Genomic DNA, 22492 nt, shown 5'->3' with positions numbered 1-22492 from the left:
GGTGGGGGTGAGGGCGGGTGTGGCACTTTTCACGCAGGGGCACTTAACGAGGGAATCACACTGACACTCCATTAGGTACACCGCCATTTTCAAGTGTACCTAATAACAGGCCACTTTATTAGGGAAATATCATGGTCAAAGGTCACAGGTGTTAAGCTCTAGTCCTCGGGGGCCGCGTTCCAATATGTTTTCCAAGTTTCCCTCGATAAACACACACACAACCGATTCTGAAGATTCAGTCCACTTAACTGGAATGCACATCACTAGTACAAAACAGTGCTAGCACTTGAAAGCTGCCGGTAAGAACTTGGTCCGATCCCAGGTGCGAAAAATACCTAGATGTGCTTCTGTTGTGCAATTAACCCTTTATTTATTCAGTTTTTTTAACCTCGTGTAATGTACCTCTTGAAGTGTCCATGAGGTGTACCTACACATATTGTCATATAAAGCACTTAACCAAATGTCAGATTTTTATGTTTTAATTGGCGAATATAAAAACAAGGAATAAAACACCAGACAAGTCTTAACATAAATGTTTATTAAAAACAATGATATTAAAAGTAAATTTCAAACCAGCAATCCAATGTGAAATTGCAGTAGATATATTGGATAATAATATTTAGGCGTATATATATATATATATATATGCATGCACGTTACTATAAGTGTTATAAAATCAAGATTACCCAAAGAGAAGCATCATCTCCCCGTTGTTGCATAACGGCGCATCCCTTTATGCAATTAGCTTGGAGAAAAGGCGCATAAAAGAAGTGGTGTTTCAGTGAGTGGTTCTTTCTTTCCTTGGCAAATCATAAATCTACATTCTGGCTTACACATACGCAACACATTCTGATCCGTTGATGCACGCGAAGGAAGACAGTTCACCCATGAACTCGTTCGCGAACGGGAAAGTCAGGATTCCTTCCCTCACTGATCCGTTCTCGCGATGAACTGGAAATGCAAATCACTCACTCACTGACTTGTTCACTCATAGATCCGTTCGGTTGGTGAGCGGGAAATGCAATCCACGACAAATCATATGAACTGAAAAAAGAACAAATCACTGATGGAAAAATCCATTCTTTTGAACGAATCGTTCACTCACGAGCCAAACTGATTCTAAAGATCCAGTTCACTTAAAAGAACTGGAATGCGCATCACTACAATCTATCATTTTGTGTGTAATATGTGATAATATGATGAGACAATTAAACCTTTATTTGGTTTCACTGTCATAACGAATCGAAAAAGTGGCCAGAGACAAAACGGTCAAGAAGATCTGTGATGTGGATGTCTCAGAGAAATGCCAAGCATGTGGGCCTGTTTGAATTATGCTTTTTGCTTAGGAACGTTCTTGTTTGAGGAAGTTAACCCACAAGGAAAGGTTGTTCAAATTCTAAAAATGAGAATGTGCGCAATAGAAAATGCATGGATTATGAGCAACCTAACCTTCGCATTGGGTGACTTGCAAAAAAAAAAAAAAAAAAATCCAACATGTAAGGCATGTTGATTTATTTTCCTGCATCAGCGAGTGAAAAATGCAGACTGATACAGTAGTAACAAACACGCAAAGGTGAAAACAGGACTTTTACATTACGAACACAGCATCCATGATTGGCGCCCCCAGCCACCATGTAACATTTGCCACTTCAAATGGCAAAGCGCAGTACAAAAAAACATAACAGGCTCATTGAGGACCTAGTGAACGTGTACCCCCTGACAGCTAGACACGCAGGCAGACCATAATAATCCAGAGAAGCAGAGGTCAGACATGCACAACATGCAGCTGTTGTGTACATGCATCATATGAGCAATACACAAACACGTTTGGATTATTCAAATGCTACATTTTTTTTTTTAACATTCAAATTTTTTTTTCCCTTCACAACAAACAGATTTCTTGTCACACAAGAGCCTGGCCCTGTAATGCCGGAGAGCGATAGAGACGTGAGAGTCAAATGAATATTCACAGCATAACAATTGAAAATATTTTCCAATTCCTGGGGAGTTATTGTATCCCTGAAAAAAAGAGAAACAAATATGTGTGATAACAGCGTCGTAACATCACTCAAGCAAAGCTACATCTCAGAGAGTGCAAAAAATTCAAAATGTTGAACAGCTGCAAAAGCTTTGGGACAATAGAGCTCTTTACAACACTAGAGGGCGCTATTGTTTTATCAGTTGTAGCATGAACATGCAGACAATACAACACGAGTCCTTTTCATCGACTGAATTAACGGGAGTTGCGCATGAGAAGGCCACTTGTTTTTTCTTCTTACTATTCTATCATTTATTTTTCAAAATGAATGCTAACTGGCTAGCTAAAGGTATCTATTAAATCATGAATTTGATCAAAATATCAGATTTTCTACGTTAAGTGAAATCATATTTAATTGTTTCTAAAAATATATTCAAAATATTTTAAGGAAATTGCTGAAAATATGGAAACAACGTAGGACTTAATTGTGGTGATAATAGTGTAATCAATAACCATTTCCGATTTCTGGATTTATTTTTCTATATTATTATTCTCTTATATGGCACTCAATGAAGCACTCTTTCTATTTTGTGAGAATTTGAGCGCCTTCTTGGTATCCATGGTTATCTGGTGGAATTAGGATCCGTCCGTCCGTCCGTCCGTCCGTCCGTCCGTCCGTCCGTCCATCCATCCATCCATCCATCCATCTGATGGTCGCAAATGTGCTGGAGCCTATTCCAGCTGACTTCGGACAGAAGGCTGGGCACACCCCGAACCGATCGCTAGCCGACCGCAGGGCCCACATAGACAAACAATCGTTTGCACTAACACGGGGAATCTGGAGCGGTCGATCGGTACTGAATATGAAGCAACTTTTGAACTTAAAACCGACAACGTGGTCTCTGGCATAAACAAGTTCAACCTGCATGCCATACCAAGCTCCCAAGGATGCATAAGTGCTAATTGGTTGGAGTCAGAGATGAAGCTGAAAGCCAGACATTTATGTCCCAAGCCAAAATCATGCGCGGCTCTTGCAAAAGGACGAGGCTCAACACAACACAGACGACAACACGGAGACGCTAGCTAAGATATCTCGCTGCCACGCCCTCTCCGTATGCTACATTTCTTTAGATCCAGTCCCTCCTAGCGAGCGGCAACACGCTGAGGAACGGTGAACGCGGGCCCGGCACGACACGGCACACCGTTTCGTCAAAACCCTCAATTTCCCTCATGCGGTCCTCGGACCAGTCGCATTTTGCTGGCAGATTCAAGACCTTTCCCAGGCTTCATCTTCATTTGATCACTTGAGATCCCATGGGATGTGGACCTCGGCAAAGAGTGGGGTGGGAGGGGGTCAGGTTTGGCAGGCTCTCAATGACGGACGGCTATTGATCAGGCAGGAAGCCGAGGCTCAATCTTCAGTGAGAGGTCATAGAGAGTATCTTCATCCATGATCAGCGTCTTATCCAGGAGGTACTGGGTCACCTGCACGGCAACAATAATGCCCATTCTTGTATTGACATTTGGAATATGTGTTTGATAGATAATTTCTGTGGTGTAGCTCAGTAGTCTAACCCTAACCCCTGACCCTCTAACCTTAGCCCTAATCCTAACTCCAGCCCTAACCCTTAGCACCAACCCTAACCCTAGCACTAACCCTTACCCCAACCCTAACCTTAGCTAGAAGATGAGCTGAGAGTCATTTACCTTCACCTGATGCTCTATCCTGTAGGGTGTCTGCTGGAACTGTCGGATCTCTCTGATGATGTGCGAAATCTATTAAAACAAAAAAAGTCCAACCAGTACGTCACAATGCACTTTGGGACTAACAGTAAGTACCGTACCATTCTCATTTTGGAAAAGTTAACAAGTCCCTCTTCTGTAAAGTTGGGCGTTCCCTCCTCAATGAAGGCCAAGTCCGTCAGGTACATTCCCAAGTAGGGTACACATGGAGGGTTGCAACTGGTGACAAACAGAAAGTGGGAAGGAAGCCGTGCAATGCTGAGAAACATTTGAGAAGAGGGCTCACTTTTTCAAAGTCTCTCTCAGATTTTTAAACCTTCCCTCCGAGGAAACCGTTTTTTGCAGCTTATCCATCAGCGCTTTTGTCTGTGCAACAGCAGAACATGGGGTCAGTCACGACACACAAGACGGAAAATACATTTGTCAAGTGCCTATCCTTGCGAGGTACACGCCCCGTAACAAGGTAGCGAGGGCAAGTGATGTCATCAGCCGCCACAGATAAAATTTGCAAGTGGTAATGTCAAGCCCCGATTGGCAAGCTACATTTCTAATCACAGCTAATCTACCTCCAGGGGGGGACATTTGTACACAAAACAATTCGATAATCCTTGCAAAGGTTAATATTTATCAACCCAAGCGCCCCTCGGGCTGAGCGGCGTGACGAGACACCTGCTTGCTGATTTTAGCCCAGGTCTTTTTCAGACGATAGATGGCGCTGCGGTTGAGCGCCGACGTGATCTCCAGCACGCCGTTGTAGTTGTTGAGGCAGCGGCAGATGTCGGCCACCGCCACCCACTTCTCTATTGAGCTGGCTCTGGAGCCCACGTCCGTGTGGGTCATGATCTGCGAGGCCACCAGATTGCTCATCTGAGAACACCAGCAAAAAAAGGGACGCAGCATATTAGAGCAAGGAAAGGCCATTTCAGCCCGTTCCGTTCTTTAACCCGGCCCACTGCTCATTTATATTGTTAGGAGTCCTGCAATATTTGTTGCATTAACTCAACCAAATTTGAATTATTTTTGTCTATGTTTTATTTATTTTTATTCAAGCTCCACACGTAATTGTTAATATTCTACTTTTTTTCTTCACGTCATTGAAAAAAAAATCCGTAATTAATTCAAACTCTAAAACAACTTTTTAAATTTAATCTCGTCATGACAACTTTAGATTTCGTCAAGTCGATTTTTAATCTCATCATGTCTTTAAATGTATCATTTTAATCTCATTAAGATGACTTTTAATCGCATCATGATGATTTTAAATCGTCATGACGATTTTAAATCTCGTCGTCGCCCCCCCCCCCCCCCCCCCCCCTCGCTGGGTGACACTAATACGCCATTGTAATACAATTATTTGAACGACACCTACATCATTGAAGTGTTGACTTGTTTTCATGATGTATGGGGTCCTCTCTGTCTTATCAAACTTCATCCAGCCTTGGCCAAGGAACTCTCTAAGGGAGGGAAAATGAAAATCTAATGTGTCGCAAAGACAGCTTTTAAAATGCCAAATAAGAAGAAAACGACTGACTCGTATGGGATGCTCCTGAAGACGATGTGATCCAGCAGCGTGATCTGCTCGGCCAGCTCCATAGCAGAGAGAGACTCGAAGCACTCCGCTTTGGGACAGTCGGCCTGAACACACACATAAATACCAACATGTGTGACTTTGCACAAACAGCTTACGGACAAGTAACAAACAAATAAAAAGTAGATAACGTGTGTGTGTGTGTGTGTGTGTAAACAGCAAAAGGGGAAGCACATTGTCAATCAAATTAAAAAAAGCATCGTGTTTTTTTGTACATGCATTTAAATGATGTCATCTGTCTATGTTTCTATAAAGTACATGTGTTGTTGTTTTTTTTGTAAAAATATCACACACAGATTAATGGCTCATTGTACTACAGCTAATAACACAATTGATGATGAAGAGCAGTTTTTATGGTCATTGTCTGGAGGAAATGGTACAGTAGGGACAAATTTACAGTCCTGAGTTTTGTGTGTGTGTGTGTGGGCACTCCTCGGCCATTACTCCATGAAGACAACTGAAGGTCCCGTTGTTCTGGGAGCGGCGCTATAGAGTAACCAGGGAAATTAAAGTTGTACTTGTGCACACGACAAGCGTCAATATTTAAGTACATCGGGGAGGCCCCTTCCATAAAAGTAAGAGCAGTCATAAAACACACATTTTCAAAACAAAATGATGAGTTGCTTGGTTCCACGAGGATAGAGTAACTGAAGTTTGCCACTAACTGTAACAATTGAATGAGTGCAGAATGGCATTACACCATTACATGTTTTGACCAAAGAGTGTTTATGCGTGCGTGTTTTGTCACCATCTGTAAAATGTCTTCTATCCTCAGCTGGGCGTCTTCCTGCTCATCTTGAGAGAGGGCACTAAGGGAAACAAACAAACAAAACTAAGAAGGGAAAAAGACAACTTTATTGACACGTACTGCTGCACTGAATGAATAATGCTCGGTTTTGATTGATACTCTCAGCTGAATATTAATTATACAACACATGACAAAGACAAGGCATCATACAGAATATTTTATCTTCATGTGTTGTTAATAAAACAACAGGTAGAATGAGTGTGCTGTGTACCTGAGTATGTTGGCAGTGGCTTTCCTCTCCTGAGGCAAAAGGTCCGGGTCTCGGAGAACTTCCTCCAGCAGACAGATGACTGACATCTTCAGTTCTCCGTTCATTTCAAAGTCCTCATTGCACAAACACAACAAAAGGATCAACTTGAACCACGCAAATCGTGTGTAAGTGTGAAGAAGTTGAAAAAATTACAGTGAATACGTATGTTTATCTCTAACATTTGCAGTACCCGCTGCTGACTGTCCCGATTTTCGGTTACCGTAATTTTCGGACTATAAGTCGCACCGGAGTATAAATCGCACCAGCCATAAAATGCCCAAAAAAGTGAAAAAAAAACATATATATATATATATATATATATATATATATATATATATATATATATATATATATATATACATATAACCCCCCCACCCAAACTATGAAAAAAAACGCGACTTATAGTCCGAAAATTACGGCATATCAATTTTGTGACCAAAAGATGACTACATTTTAGAGCGGCTAGAACCCGGTCTAAGTTGTGGCGCAGGTTGTGTCATGCAATGTAGGTGGATTTGATCATGATCACTTTACAAATATATGTAATAGCACTACTCTGACCCACAGCTGTGGGTGGTGGTGGTGTTGTTGTTTTTTTAAACAATTATTTTAATTCATTTTGTGTCCCTTAAACATTTTGAACCCACCTCATGGTCAACAAATGTCTTCTATCATCTCCCCTTTGCCATTGATTATCAGTCACCAATGTGAAATTGTTCACCTCAGCTAACCTTCTAGTTTTCCCAAAGCCTTTCACTTGTTTCTTCTTCCCCATCACGCATTCTCAAAGGTCCCCTCTAACAAGCTCCTTTGCCCTTTCTTTATGTGTGTGTGCGCGTGTCCGTAAAAGGAGGGCTAACAGTGTTTGATATGATTGAAGAAAAGTCATATGGCGGATCAATGCAGTTGAACTTGGTGCACGCCTCCGCAGACAAGTGGCGTTCATTAGAGGAACCGCTGACCCATCTGACGGTTGCGAGGTGGCTGCAAGCGTGTCAGGATGAGAGATGAATGCAGCAGCACTAACTATATTGCGGCTTTAATGAAGTGATGGGATCCCAACACCCACACACACACACACACTTACCTGTGAATGTTTGGAGACCCAGTGGCGCAGCACGTTTAGAACTCTGTTGGTTGCAGCCCGCCGAATGATAAACTCTTTGTCACAAGTTCTTTCGGAGTTGTTGAACACTAGAACAGAGATCTTCATTATCGCGGTCATCATCATGATTAAAGGGCAGTATGTTTTTTTTTTTCACTCTCTTTATTAGGCTGATGCCATTGGTGTGTACCTGGTGGTGTGCCGTGCCCCGCTGCGGCTGTGGCAATGGCAAAAGCTGAGGCAGGAGAAACTGGGCAGCGAGAGTTCTCCCCCGACTGGGCTGCAGGAAAATCAAAACCATGACAGTAGGTGAAGAAAACACGAAGAAAATGCTGTCAGTCATGTAGTTGAAAAGGCCCGACATTTTAATTTTGTTGTTTGTTTTTTTGGAATCGAAATGTGGTCAATTTTTTATTTTGTCTGTTTGATTTGAACTTTGTTCAGCTTTTGAGAATCATGTTTTTGCATCATGTTTTGTTCTTACCTCCCGGTGGCCTGAAGCGGAGGTGTCGCGGTGTGGACGGCGAGCGACAAGGGGACATGTCTCCGGCTTCGCTGCTTTGAGGAGACTCGGGAATGATTTTCTCTAGTGACGCTGACTCCAAGACAGCTAGAACAGATAGTGGATCTACATGTTTTTTTTTTTTTGGGCCATACCTACTTCAACTAGCCTAAGTCACCTTCCGACTCTTTGCGGCATTTTTGTTCGGAAATCCGCCGTGTCAATTATATCTAATATAAGCCCGGTCCTAATTACGGCTCACAGGCGGAGTTGAATAATGATGAACCAAACACGCAGAGGAGTCTCTAACGCCACAAAATGGAATTCGGAGAGGGCCGTACAGCCACAGCAAGGCCAACCCATCCGACTTGCTGATCAAAAATAGCACAATTATGATGGATCGCTGACCTCTGCGTATGCTCCGTCTCAGTTTGCCACAAAAAGGGTCAATCCTGGGAACGTCGTCCCCCTCGGCGCACTGGCTTGGACTCTGCTCGGGAGACGAGGGAAGGGGAGGCACTTGGTCTTGCGGTGGAGAGGCGGAGGAAGAAAGAGGAGGAGGGGGAGAAGAGGCGGTCGGCGTCGGGGTCTGGGGGGTGTGAGCCGACGTGGGGCTGCCGGCGGCCGACGGCGACGTGTTGCAATTCAGGCCTGAGAGAGGACCGCTTAGGTCCAGCCCGCCCACCCTGCCGCTGACAGGCGAGTGCAGGGAGAGCTTTCGGGCGGGCACGGGCGAAGAAGTGCGGGAGGAGATGGAGAGAGGAGGGGGAGAGGAGAACTTGCGGCAGAGACGAGGAGATTTGTCATTTATGTGCTCGCCGCTCCTGTTGTTTTGGTTGGTGGCAAAGAACAGCTCCAGGGACCTACAAAGGGAACATGGAGACCTCTCTTACAAAAACTGGAACACAAGCAAAGTCTGACCGAGGAACAATGAGACACCTTGTGTTCTTTGCATCCAAGGCTCATTCATCTGAACAGAGCTTGACAATTCAGTAGTGCCTTGTATCTCTTGATGTTGTGATGCTATAACCCTTCAGTGCAGCAGTGCTTGTAAACAAACTTTTTTTTTTTTGGCTATGTCAGCGAGTTTGACACAATTAGACAGCAATGTGGCACAAATGTATTTTTAGAAAATTAAGATGAATGAGAAATGTAGGGGTCAAGCGCAATTTCTGGTCAATTATTATTATAATTATGAATATATTCAAATTAAATCCTGGTGAAAATCTAATGTATTTCTGATGATTTATTATATCGCTGATAATTGTATACAATTCAAAAAATTGTTTTAATTTTGTTCCTTATATTGTGCCAATAGTTTTTTTCGAGTCACCAAACCTTTGTCCATATGCTGCTTACACAGTCCATTCAAATACTTTGTAATTCAGATGAATTTTGCCTTTGGTTTTCAACAAGCACTTTTCCTTTTTGGAAAGACTTTTTTTTTTTTCTTAGTCTTCAATTTCTTCACACCTTCAAAAAGCATCCACTTTCACAACCGCTAGCTATCATCTTAGGACTGAACTGTCTTTGGAAAAAATACTCAACAATAAATCAAAACAATTGCACTCTGCCCTACTCGACGCTGAACACAGCCATCGTGAACAACAAGCAGAAATTGCATAGCGAGATTGAAAAGGGGAAAATGAAAGGAGAAGAAGGTTATTGCAGGCAGCAGGGGAGGGACAAGTCAATCGCTACGGATGCAAGGATGTGAGAAGAGAACATGCCGCACTCAACATAAATCCTTCTCGTGTGTCCGTTCATCCAAAGGACGGACGGCATTAGAGAGCCATGCATCAGGTGGGCAAGACTAAAAGAGAGCGGAGAAGGTAGGACAGACCAGACAAAAGACAAAGAAGTGGAGCTGGTTACTTGGACGGATCCATGGCTATCTTCTTGATCTTCAGACTGTAGTCGGGACAGATGGATGAGATGGACAGACGGTCAAATGAGTGGTACTGCGCCCTGCAGTTTGGACGCGGCACGGTGGAGGACAAGGACACGTCAGTTCCATGAAGGGCGGGAGGGGCAGGGGGGTTGGCAAAATGAGCACTCTTGTTGTCTTTCAATTGCCAACACGGGAAAGCACATAAAACGCTGGTCTGATGAGCTCCTTTGGAAGAAATGCACGGACGTGGACAGCGTGTGGATCCATTTTCCCGCAATCATACGTGACTAAAATAATATCATACACGCTAGTGAATCACCTACGTTCATAATAGTTATGTTATTTTGGCTCAAAATGACTGAATTTATCGGTGTGTTTCTGGGCGTGTGCGGCGGGCGACCTGATGGGAATGGAAGAGAAGGGCTTCTTGTAGATGTCGGCCAGTTTGTCCATGACCACGCTGGCCGCCGTGAAGATCCTGTACGTGTGCAGGAAGGTGTTGAGGAAATCGATGGAGAGGAAGCGCAGGTCGGTCAGCCTCTCCAGCAGACGCTCCACGCTGGCGTAGCGGATCTGCGGGACCTTGCAGGAGTTGAGCGTCTTGCTGAAGCAAATGTCAACATCATCTTTATGGAGACGCACATCGGATCTGATGAGGTACACACGTACACACACACACACACACACACACAACACAAGCGTGGGTGACTGCTGCTGCAAAGCATGACAAGAAATGAAGTCCAATTGGATTTGAATTCAAAGGTATACACTGAAACCTCTAAAGCTCACGTCGGAATGTGAGCAAAATGTCAGCTTTGGCTGTTGAACTGAATTTAGCATTTCAACGCAATTCTATTCAAATGATTTTGATAACTTACATTAGTATGCGTTAAAAATGACATCCTATTATTTGCATATTTTTATACTTGTAAGACATTGGAATGTATTTCTTGGTTTAAAAGTAGTTGACTTATTTTTCATTTCCATGGCAACTGATAACATGAAGCACCTTGTAACTTTGTTTTCGAAGCCGCAACATCTCTTTTTTCGATGTTTTAACAGTAATTGCAGTTTTTCCACACATTACTGAAAACATTGTTAAATTCCATTAAAATTTTGAATTTGATGACGTTTGAGCCCTAGAACAGTTTAATTCTCATTCCATTATTTCCAATGGGTGTTGCAATATCCCAAATCCATTGCGTTCGACCTTGGAGGTTCCACTGTATTGCAAAGAAAGAATGAAAAGCATGTCAGATCATAGTTCTGAAACCAAAAGAACCAAGAAAGGAAGCATAATAATAAAAAAAAAAGAATATCAGAATCAACACGTTTAAAACGTCACCACCCACATGTGCTTGATGTTTTGCAACATGCGCATCAAAAAATGGCCGCCTCCTCTTCACACACTTACTTGATCATGTGAGGCACGGTGACTTTGGAGTTCTCCTCAAAGACGCTGGTCATCAGACCATTGCAGCGAATGTTATCGATACACTGAAGTGGGACACAACAAATGAGTCCATATAAACCACTTTTTGAGAAGAAATGTTCACGTCCCTACGCCGAGCTTGTGTGTGTTTGTGAAAGGCGCCGAGCTGAACTCACCTCCAGGGAGCCGCACCACGTCGGTGTTTACGTATCACTATGCCTCCACAAAGCCCAGCGGGGACTTGGTTCTTGTTATTCTGTGTGTGTGTGTCACCTGGCTAATATCGCTGGTCCAGGCAGCCTTCTCCTGTCGCGAGGGCGCCAGCAAAACCACGGTGAACGAAGCCGAGTCAGCCGGCTCCACCACCAGCTTGAAGTCGAGCTGACCGAACACCTGACCTCCAGCTTTAGCTGAAGACGCATGCAAGTGGCATTCACTCGTTTTGTACGTGAGGCCTTTTTCACTTCCTGATCTGCTCAAATAAAAAATGTCAATCCGTGTTCCATATTGAAGTCTGTTTCTGCATCCTCGCCATAAATCAATTTAATGGACAGTTAAGGTCAAAAGATCCTAACCTGGTCTTTAAAAGAGAGCTGCTGATATTTAAAGAGGACTCATTGGGCTGACATCCAATTAACCTCCCCTAATGGCAAGAGAGAACTTACAGTCTTCATCGCCAGCGTCCGGCTCCTCGATGAGTGTGCAGTCGATGAGGGATAAGACGCCGCCTTGCTGTGAGCAAAAACGTGCGGTCAAGCGAGCGCAAATGGGAAAAGTGGTTGAGGAAAGCAGAGCCGGCGTCACCTTGAGGAGGTGCAATTTTCCGCCGGAGCTGCGCGTGCACACGAGGAAGTGTTTTGTGAAGAGGAAGCACTGCCTCTCGCCTTCCTTCTTCAGAGAGAGCGAGCCCAGTCGCACTTTGCTGAGCTTGCCTCGCTCCACCGACGGCAGCTGGATGAGGGAGCCTGAAGAGAGCGCCGTTGCTTCAAGACTCAAATTGACAAATGTGTGTAGCCACTGGTGGCTATTTTGACAGGGGCGACTTTGCCGTCAAAGTGCAATTCATGTACATACTTGACCGCCATGTTAGCAGGGGCATGTATCGACATGAGCTCTTCAATGTGAGCGGCTGCACACCATTCTTGTCCTTATTGAATAAGGTATGTTTGGATTAAAAAAAAAAAAAGCTACAATAATTTGGTACTTATCGCGTTGCATATTTTTAGGCTACCAAGAAGGTACAAAACAATAATTTTGTTCTGCATTGGGTGTCTTTAGGCCAAAAGTATCTCGATGCATTGAATCAAGGTTCCATTTTACGCCTTATTTTAACCATTGTTCTTCTTTGTATTGGAGGAGACGGTTCCTTGAAGGTGCTGATGTTATATTTGGGGGCAAGTGTCAGTTAGCCAGCTGACATGGTCTGCAGTCGAACCCTTGTTATCGAAATGATAAAGACTCACCCTGCCTGACGAACGTTTGGCTGGTGTCCAGCAAGATGTCACAACCTTCCACGATCATCCTCTCGATGGCCAGATTCTTACGAATATTCTCGGTGTCGCTCACCTCGTCGTGCATGACTCTGACCACACACACACAGACACACACACACACAGACACACACACGATTGTCAGTGTTAAGAACAAAGGGGACAATAGTATAAATGTTCACAAGAAAAAGAAAATCTTTACCTGGACAGTTCCTCTAGTTTGGACTTTGCAAACTCGAGGCTCTTGCGCTCCACATGCTCGTGAGGCGTGTGAGCCAATAACTCATGCAGGGTGATGATGTAGCGAGGAATCTTAGACGAGAGAAAACATACTATAGTTTAGAACTTTATTTACTAGTTAAGACCGAGCCTACGGGTGAATCTCAAAGAAAATATTGTTGAAAAGTTAATTAATTGACATGAATTTTCTTCACCAGATGACAGAAGAATTCGAAAGATAGCAGAATATTAGGAACGTTTTCCTGCAGGAGTTCTCATGAAACCACGCCATGCGTGTGTGTGTGTGTGTGCGTGTGTGTGTGTGCCAACCTGGAACATGGGGTAAGTGAGAAAGGTCTCCAGCATCCTCCCCTCGCAGGCGGCGTTGGACTCGTACTGTTTGAGCAGCTTGTCGAAATCTCTGTTCTGCTTACAGTTAGCCAGAACCTGCAAGCTGTACTGATGGTTCCTCACAAACTCCTGATAGATGTTCAGCATGGGCAGCAGGATGTCGAAAAGGTCAGCTGGAAACGACATCCACAATCAGCTTGACAATGTGATAAATGATCATGAATTCAATCTATATACCATACTAAACATAAAAAAACGTATTATTTATTCCTAAATCATATTAGATTAGAAGACTATTTATTTTATTATTATATTTGCTCCGTGTGATGAAAAAGTAACGCCTTCCTTCCATCCATCCGTCAACGAACCTACCTACTGGTCTGTACGACATTGGACAATGCTGTACAAATTCATTTGGCCCACGATTTTCTCTTGCAGGTCATGGAGGTAGGTGTGAACCAAAGTTATCATGTCAGTTACATCATTTCTAAAGTGGTTAGGCACTTGATTCAAACAAGACCAGTGAGTCACTGGACCCAAATATACAACAAGGATTTAAACATTGACTTGATCGTCGGGCTTTATTATTGAGATATCCTCCGATGGATCCGTTTGTCAATCAACACTGAACCTATAAAAGTGGCCAACTATAAATTTGAAACGTAAACAAAGGTGCTCAAGTGAGTGGGGAGGGTGCGACTCATACTGTGACCCCATTAGTAAAGCCCCCCCCCCAAAAAAAATCTGGTGTGTGCGTGCGTGTGTGAAGTCAAGCAGCTGCTTACCTAGCACCAGAGTGGGCCAGTTGGCGATTCTGGCCTTCAAGCCTTGGTGGAAAATCTCATGTAAGAACATGATGGTCTCACTGTGAAGCAACACAGCGTTCACTTTTGTCAGCTCGCTGGGTATAATTGACACGTCTGCCCCTAGATTAGAAGGTAAATCTGTGCCCACCTGTTGAGGAATATGCTGCTGACGTCGTCGTGGCTGATGGGGGGCTTCTTGGAGCTGGCAGCCATCCTCAGAGGTCTGAGGAAGCAGTTGACCAAGATGTAGAGCTGATGGACGTACCTGGCGTCAAACAAAATCCAGCCGCATTAATTCAACCACACAGATCATTAAAAATGATCATTTTTGAAACACAAGACAATTTCAGGCGATCCGGCGAGCGCTCTACGACATGTTTCATTTAGCATCATTTCAGCACCTACTCTGTCTCTGCTTCCACCATGTTAAAGACAATCTGGTTCCGCTTCCTCATGCTCTCAGCGTGAGGAGAGCAGATGTAGTCTTGCACGATGAGCTTCCACTTCCTGCGACAGAGCCAGCCTCGCATGAAGCTCTGCACCTGAATTCAGACAAGCACGCGTGACGTCAATGATGAAGACGCTTGGCAGTAGAAAACACTTACCTTCTTAATCTTTTTGATGTCTGGATCTTCTGTTTCATGGTTGACGTGGTAAGGCCTCATACGCTCCTTGGTTTTGTTCAGAGCAATGATCTGCAAACGGAAATCATACGACAACAGATTAACACATCATTAATAAAATGCGCTAAGCATGTTGTTGATATTGTGCATGATACAAAATCATTTACTGATACTGTAGTTCAGAGCAAAAAATCTTCTGTCTCAGAAAATTATATTTCTGGCAGCAAAGGCTTTTAAAGATCTATTCTGTCTGCGGCAGACCCTTTTATGAGCAATTTCAAAACGTGACATTTCCTGGCGGAGGGCAAGAAAATCACCGCCCATCTTTCCAGATTCAGACAAAAGGTATCAATCTGGTAATTGTAAATAATTTCTTTTTCACCTCGAGCAGAGCTGCTAAAAGCTTTTTTTTTTTTCTTCTGGGCGGCAGCTGCTTCTGTGTGTAACATTAGTTGTTTTGCCTTTCAGTTTTTGTGCTTGAAAATAAACTCGATAGACCAAAAACCTGACACACTGGCTGGAGCAGCAACATTATGTAAATGCTTGCAAAGAGGAGGCTGCCAACTGTTGATACTTACAGTGGCTAGCTGCTTTAATTATTCATAAACACAGAGCACCACGCACACACACACACACACACACACACACGCACACGCACACGCGCACACACACACACACACAAGCAAGAGTGCGTTTTTAATGAGACGAATCACCGGCTGCGCACTGGCTCTCAAATGATAATGTTTTTTCACGTGCGGCCCCATTACGCAAGCAGATGTTCGCTAATAATAATAAGAAGAAGAAAGCCCTTTGTTAGCATTTTGATGATCTGCAGGGCTTCACATGTAAAATATAAAACATGGCGGTGGAGATGTGATTTATGGAGATGATAGCTGCTGGTCCCCTTTGGGGCCAATCGCTGCTTAGCCCACAACTTGCATGTTCGCCAAGCAGCAGCAGCAGCAGCACGTTGCCGGCCATTCTACATAGCGCACTCGCGCTTCACCTGGGGATGGAATGGATGCAATGGGGAGTTGGATAAGTAAGAGTCTGTGGTGACATTTCATTTGAGGCAAGGTAGTCATATTCAGAGCTTTGATACGATTGGTGACAAGGAACTATGTGGGAGTGAAGGGGAGGAGCTTCATTTAGAGAGGGCATAGCCTGCTCTAATATGATAATAGTGCTTTGCTGCCATCTTGTGGCGTCTATACACAACTACATTTATATTTGATATATTTGTGTGTTTCCCTGTCCTTCCTCTGTTGTGTTTAAGAGTATTAAGGAAACAGCAAGAGGCTCTCGTTTTCACAAATTCTGCTCGGCAGCCGTTTGATCACAATCGTTTTCTTATTCTTCAATCCAGTCATGACAATTTCGCCACGCGCTCATTAACTGTTCACTTGAGAAATAATCATCACTATGGATCGTTCTTGTACTACAAACCAATAATTACCCATGGTTGGGTTTTTACTTGAGCAGAATCGATCAAGATTTACAGTGGTGCAAAGGTCATCAATGCCTGAATGAGTGTGTCTGTCTCTGCGTACGTGCGTGTGTGTGTGTTAGATAAGTAGAACAGTTGCTTGCCGGCCGCTTGTAAGAACGCGATGGCTCATCTTTATTCTCCTCCTCCACCGGGAGCATCGATCAATCCCTCCACACAAACACACATACACGCCTCCAACCTCAAGTCATATGGAGTATCTATTGTAGAGGTAAACACGTGCCGTTACATGGCAATTAGAGTCTAATCAAAAAGATAGAAGTAGAACATACATTGATGAGTGCGATACAGTATAATATGATTTTTGATTCTTAATAAAGTGTCTCTCGTTAGTCGATACCTCAGCTTTCAGCCTCTCAATCTCGGTGTCCTGGTCCTCCAGTTGTGTGCGCAGCTGATTGGCCGCCACTTTCTCCGTCTCCACGATCTGGACGAGGTGGATGTACTTCTGCATAAGCACCTCTCGCTCGATGATGATGTCTGAATAACTGAAAGGGAAGGGATGTCCTTCTATGATGTTGAAGAAATGTCAGCTTGAGGAGCAATATGATTGGATGAATGAATGCAAGAATGTGGCGATGAAATGTAGAGTGAGTCAGTTGCCGTCTCGTTGTCTACCTGGCCTGTTGAATGGCCTCCACCCATTGGTCACACTCCACTTCCTCCTCTGTTCGCAGCTCCAGAGGCTTCTGTCCATCGTGGCCGAACACCACCAGGAAGTAGTGCTGTAGGTGCAAATGAGAGAACGTCCGATTTGTCAAATATGGAAAATGCATTCCTCCATTGCAGTCATGGAGATGTTTCACACGTATACGTACATAAAAATAAAGCTGCCATGCCTCCTGACTACTGTTTTTTTTTTTTTTTTGGTAATCTGGTCTTCAAATGTATACTGCATACACAGACACACGCCAACACAGGCACTCACCTAGAGAGCGGAACACAAGAGTCGCACTGTGTGAAGCTTTTATTCAAATGGCCATGTCCCGGGGCACTGGGTTAGCACAAGAGCTGCTATTCTTAGCCAAGCAAAATCACACAAGACTTTGAGCGCAGAGTGGACTTTTGCTCTGCTCCCTTCCCGTCCATTCTCTTCGCATTTCACCTCTCATCCCACTCTAGCTCCTCTCCAAATCCACTCCGGCGCCCCCCCCCCCCCCACCCACCCCCCTCATCCCTTTGTGTCTCAGTGAGGATTCAGTGAAGCGAGCAGAGTCCAGAGGAGGCGGAGACATTTGCCCCCGAGGAAAACGGACGGGCTTCGGTGCTATTGAGATGGGCTGGAGTCACCGAGGTTATTGGGACAAAAACAGCAGCATCTCCTTTCTCGTATCCAGATCTTTATTATTATTATTATTATTATTTTAAAACCAGCTGTCACTTCGATTCACTGACTGCCAGGACATTATTACATCAACGCTAATCTGTACTGTAACAGATCCAAAACACATCCAAAGACAGAGTGAAGAAAAGAGCTGTTACGTAATATTTCTTGAGCACGTGGATGTTTTGAAATTGTGTCTAACAGGGGAGCGTCTCCATGGCAACGCCACATCGGAGTCTTTCGCCTGGGTTTTGTACTTCCGTGATGCCTCTTTGTGTTTTTGGAGTTTTCTTGATTACACATTACAAGTTCGGGAACAAAGATGGAAGAGAAGTTGCGGAGGGAAATGATTTTCTGTGTGAAACACCTAGTTTCTATACATTTTGACTCTCATTAGCTACGCATTCTTTAAATACGAGACCTGTACAGGCAGCTCCCTCCGAAAGAGTATTCGGGCGCTTTCTCACTCACACAGACACACAAATCTTCCCATCCCAACACAGTCATTTCGGAATCACTCACATGCTCACTCTCCCTTCAAATCGTCTCCAATGTACCCTCCTAATCCCCGAGGGCTTTCAGTGCACGGTAAGAAATTCCATTTAGACATGTAAAGACGCGGGGCGAACGCTTCTAGAAACAATGAAGCACTCGGAACACAATTTGAATTCGTCCGCTTGCTCACCTGAATCCTCATCTTGAGAGAAACCGCTCTCAAGGGAATGAGGGACCAATTAGGTGAAACGGAATCGTTTCTTATGACATGCTTAGCGGTTAGAATTCATGACCTCAAAGACACTCTGAATGAAACCATGCATGCCTTTCTGGCTATGTGGCATTTATGATTTGGCTAAAAATGACTCCATCGAGTATATCTGATACCCGTGGGCTATTAAAGGGTTAAACCAGCGCGAGAAACAAGACAAGTCATTTGTAAGAACGTTTCGACTCGTTGAGTGGGATCACTGTTGTTGCCCCCACCCACCAGTCTCCCAATCTTCCTTTCTTATTCTCATTATCTACCTCTGCTGGACTCCCACAGGTCGACTTTTTCCATACTGTCTTAAACATGCTGCAGCAACAAAACAGGGACGAAAAGCAACTGGAGGATGTTCTGACTTCTGAGAGCAACAAAGTTCACATCAAGACAAATTTGTTGCTCTTGCTGAGAGTCACAAGAGAATGGAACTGCAATGCTAATTGGCGAGGATTTAAAAGCGTTTAGAGAAGAGGACGTAACAATAGGTACACCAGTAGCATATGCAGTATGCATCGATTTTCTGTAGAGCATGACTTCATTAAGTTTGCATCCATCCGTCCATCCGTCCATCCACCACCAGACAAGCACATAAAGTCAACACGGTATATTTGCGCAAATGTATCGTAACGAAGCCCTTCTGTTTCCTCTCAATAAATGTTTTATGAAGCATTTTCCCACATCTGAATCATATAGTATGACTCCTGCAATGTTCGTCCATCGTTTTCAGGAAGCTTGCGGGCATACAACCTGCCAGTCGTAAAATAGAGGATTTCCCTCTTACGACGTAACAAGTGTCGAGATCAAGTGTAAATCTGCTTTACTATGTTTGTTTCGTCTTCGTGGGGGCTTATTAGCTCAGCACAGACGCTTGACGATTTTAACAGTCACTAGACTATACGACACAAAGACCCCGTGGGGTGCGTACCACCTCTCATCCATGTGTGGCGGCCATAGCAAGAACATAACGGGACTTGACTGTATAAAAGCTCATTCCCTTTTAGATGCCTGAAGATTGCATGCACGACTGATATTAAAAACATCTGCCATAGGGGATGGGAGATAGTAATCCCGCCTTCGTGCACTCCTGAAAGGAGTCTTCTGGGATGCTGTCATCTGCCTTTTCAAAATGGGTGCCCTTGATGACCCTTTTAAACTTAGGAAAGAGGCAAAGACAATCACACGGCCAGGAAGTGTCAGATGCTCGAGGCATTGTAAGCAGGCACGTTGTCGTTATCCTGTGTTGCGCTAAATAGACCAAAAATAGCAGAATCATTTTGTAGAACTGCTGATTTGGAAATGTACTGGAACAGTAGCCCTGACTCAGTTTTGATGCAACTACAGCCTCGACACGACAACATGGGAGTGTCATCCGGCCTTCTCAAGTTCAAAATAAACAAACTAAAATAAACGAGTTTTAAAAAGGTCCTCCAGTGAACTGTGCGATCAACAATCAATACATGAAGATGGTGCGCTTCTCTACGTATGCCAAGCCAAACTATGCAGTGTTCAAATAGCAGCGGCGGCGTCGCTGTGGAAACCATTCAGACTAGTGTGAATGCACTCCAAATGATTTGAAGGGTTTGAAATCTTTGTGCGAGTACGGCGCGCAACGAGGAAAGGCAGCAGGCTTCGTGCGCTTGGACTGCGGCTCACTGTGGGGGTGTGATACACTGCAGGTTACTTCACTGCTTTACTTTAATGTGCGCACACACACATGAAGCAAAATAGCACAATAGCTGGGGGGAAAAAAAAAAAATGTAATGAGTTGATTTTGCTCCTGAGTGCATGGCTATGCTTGTAAAATATGCGTGGCAGAACACAGGCTTGCAGCTTAGGGCAGATTGAAAATAACCCTAATTAAGCGTCACAGCTGTAGCGCGAGAGTGAGACAGGCCAGAGGGAGAAAGACAGCCGAGAAACATCGTAACGCAAGCGCCGCCGTGCAACATCCAAGTGCAGTCAGAGTAACGGCAGATCTCATTGAACATGTTAAAATGGAAATGGCCTTGAGGTAAATTTCTAAATTGGCAATGGGAGTTTTAATTAAAAAAAAAAAAAAAAAAGCCTCTTCCAATTAACAAGCACAATATTTCATAGACCTGCACAATCTACTACATCAGGAATAGTCCAATTTTGCTCACTTCGTACTGACCATGGAACACAACTGCATCATATCGAGTGATTTTTTTTTTTCAACAAAAACAGTACCTGTACCTCACACAATGGCTATACATCAATTATGAAAACAATTATTATTTTATTAGTCGTCGATGAATCTTGTCAACTCTACATTTTAAGTTTCACGTTGACTTCACGAGGGACTGTTGATGGTCAGGATGTGACCCCATGGGCCTTTGACCAAGATGGAGCGTGCTAAATAGAAACGCCGCAAAGGATGAAACGCAATATATTGACGGAACACCGTGCATATTCGTTTTCTTGACCTAGAACAACTTGTTGCCGCCTCGCTCTCCCATCGTGTGCTTTGAGGACTCGAGGGGTGACAATGAGGCACCCGCTTCACCTTGACCAGTCCAATAATTAGCACATTCAAAGTCCACATCACGCCGCCCACTGTATCTCTACTGCAGCATGGAGAGGAAAGTCAATGCATTGCGCAACTCATTCCTTTCCTGGAGGAGGATCTCCTGCAGGGAGGAGGCACTGAGACGCTGCAGAGATGTTCCAACTGTGTTGCTGAAACTGGCGCAACCAGTATTTTGTTTTTTCATGCAACTTTACACGGGCATAACGATGCAGAGCTTTATGCAATGACATGCAAAAGCAACATCTTTAAAAAATAAGATGCTACCAAATGGTGTAGCGTATCATCATACAAAGCACTCTAACTTGTTCCTAAGGATTTGACTTGCATAAAGTAACCGTAACATTCAAAAGATAAATCCCACAATACTGGGAGCTTTTTCCCGTATCTTGATTACTTCACATCAGTCAAAACATTAGAAACAGCTCTAAGAATGACGCAGTAGAAAACTACAACCACAAGATGATAACGTATTTTAGGTGACCTTCACGTCCAAATATTAGAAACCACCCCAGTTAGACGCAATGCAGTTCTACAGAACTGAAAATGAAAATTATGATTGTGTTTAATACGGGGATGTATTCATTTAACAGTTTGTGGGTACCTAATATTGTGGCATTTTAAAACAGTAACTTGAATGGCGTTGTTAGCAAGAACTCCATTCCAATTTTATTTAAGGAGGCAGTTTCCAGCTTTTCCTTCCACACGTAAAGATTGAAAAATGTTTTCATGACGATTAACGTGAGATTTGGCCAACTTTGACTGTAATAACACTTTGCACAAGTTCCATCCTTTTGTAAGTGATATACTAATGTTCAGTGTTTGAGTCGTGTTGTGATAACATTTCCCACCTGTTTCTCAAGGGCTTCTTTCCCCGTGGTGGACATTTTGGGTGCGGGTGCGCGCTCGCAGGTGCAGCCTTCCAACAGGTAAATCCCGGCGGGGCGCGCGCTCTGCTCGTTGTCGAAGTAGAAGAGAACATTCTGGTAAAGGGCGAAGAACTTGTCATGCCAGCGGCTGTTCTCAGCCGTCTTCTTGCTCAGGAAGCCGCGTTTGGTGCCCTCTTTACGCGCCACAGCCGACAAGAAGAGCGCGTGGCCCTCGTTGTAACGCACGCTTTTCTGCATCCTAAGCGCAGCTCGATTCTTCTTTGACTTCTTCTTTATCTTCACAGTCAACGCTCGGCCATCTCCGTGGGAAAGGTTTGCCCGCCGAGGTGTCTCAGAGACACCGAGCAGTGCGTAAAAGTTGTCCCGCCGGCTCATGCGCTGCGTCCGCCGACGCGCCCGGAGACGCCGATGGGGAATCCATGGCGCTCGCTCACAGCTTGTCTGATAACATCGAGAAGCCTCAAGTGGACGAGGACAAAATAACACAGAGAGATAAGCTGTAATCGGCTTTTGAATGTGGTCAACTGTGTGCGGCACAGACATGCACCCACGTAACCACGAGCCCCAGCCCCTCCCTCTCTGCGTGGCCGACTCTCTCACCGTGTGATGTTAAAGGCGGAGCGAGAATTTCGATGTTGTGCTATTATGACTTCAGAAGTCTTCTTCCACTTGTAGATGTA

The 22492-nt window shown here is 44.1% G+C and overlaps 1 protein-coding gene across 1 annotated transcript; it reads right to left on the bottom strand.

Annotated features, from left to right (window-relative positions):
* Nucleotides 1-1563: 1563 nt before the first annotated feature.
* On the bottom strand, nt 1564-22316 carry rasgrf2b (Ras protein-specific guanine nucleotide-releasing factor 2b). The gene is made up of 29 exons (XM_061279847.1): nt 21774-22316; nt 16912-17018; nt 16634-16781; nt 14769-14858; nt 14569-14705; nt 14312-14428; nt 14143-14222; nt 13337-13530; nt 12990-13099; nt 12761-12879; nt 12102-12262; nt 11963-12029; nt 11571-11707; nt 11280-11362; nt 10266-10514; nt 9850-9942; nt 8383-8837; nt 7957-8082; nt 7663-7752; nt 7455-7561; nt 6329-6441; nt 6058-6118; nt 5253-5356; nt 5091-5175; nt 4391-4588; nt 4008-4087; nt 3823-3940; nt 3686-3754; nt 1564-3463 (listed from the first exon to the last, which is right to left on the bottom strand). Exons 1-29 carry the CDS (start codon nt 22185-22187, stop codon nt 3371-3373), a joined length of 4005 nt encoding a protein of 1334 aa, XP_061135831.1. The 5' UTR covers nt 22188-22316; the 3' UTR covers nt 1564-3370.
* Between the last annotated feature and the right edge of the window lie 176 nt (nt 22317-22492).

Source organism: Syngnathus typhle, linkage group LG5 (genome assembly GCF_033458585.1).
Source record: "Syngnathus typhle isolate RoL2023-S1 ecotype Sweden linkage group LG5, RoL_Styp_1.0, whole genome shotgun sequence".
NCBI lineage: Eukaryota > Metazoa > Chordata > Actinopteri > Syngnathiformes > Syngnathidae > Syngnathus > Syngnathus typhle.
The sequence above is the reverse complement of the archived record's forward strand: the minus strand, read 5'-3'. Positions and strand labels throughout refer to the sequence as shown.

Excerpts from the sequence above, each read along its gene's own strand:
- rasgrf2b (XM_061279847.1), bottom strand. The coding sequence starts at position 22,187 with ATGAGCCGGCGGGACAACTTTTACGCACTGCTCGGTGTCTCTGAGACA. Across the intron at positions 13,100-13,336 it reads TCACTTACCCCATGTTCCAG|ATTCCTCGCTACATCATCAC; the intron begins GTTGGCACACAC and ends CTCTCGTCTAAG. Across the intron at positions 6,119-6,328 it reads GCCACTGCCAACATACTCAG|TGCCCTCTCTCAAGATGAGC; the intron begins GTACACAGCACA and ends TGTTTCCCTTAG.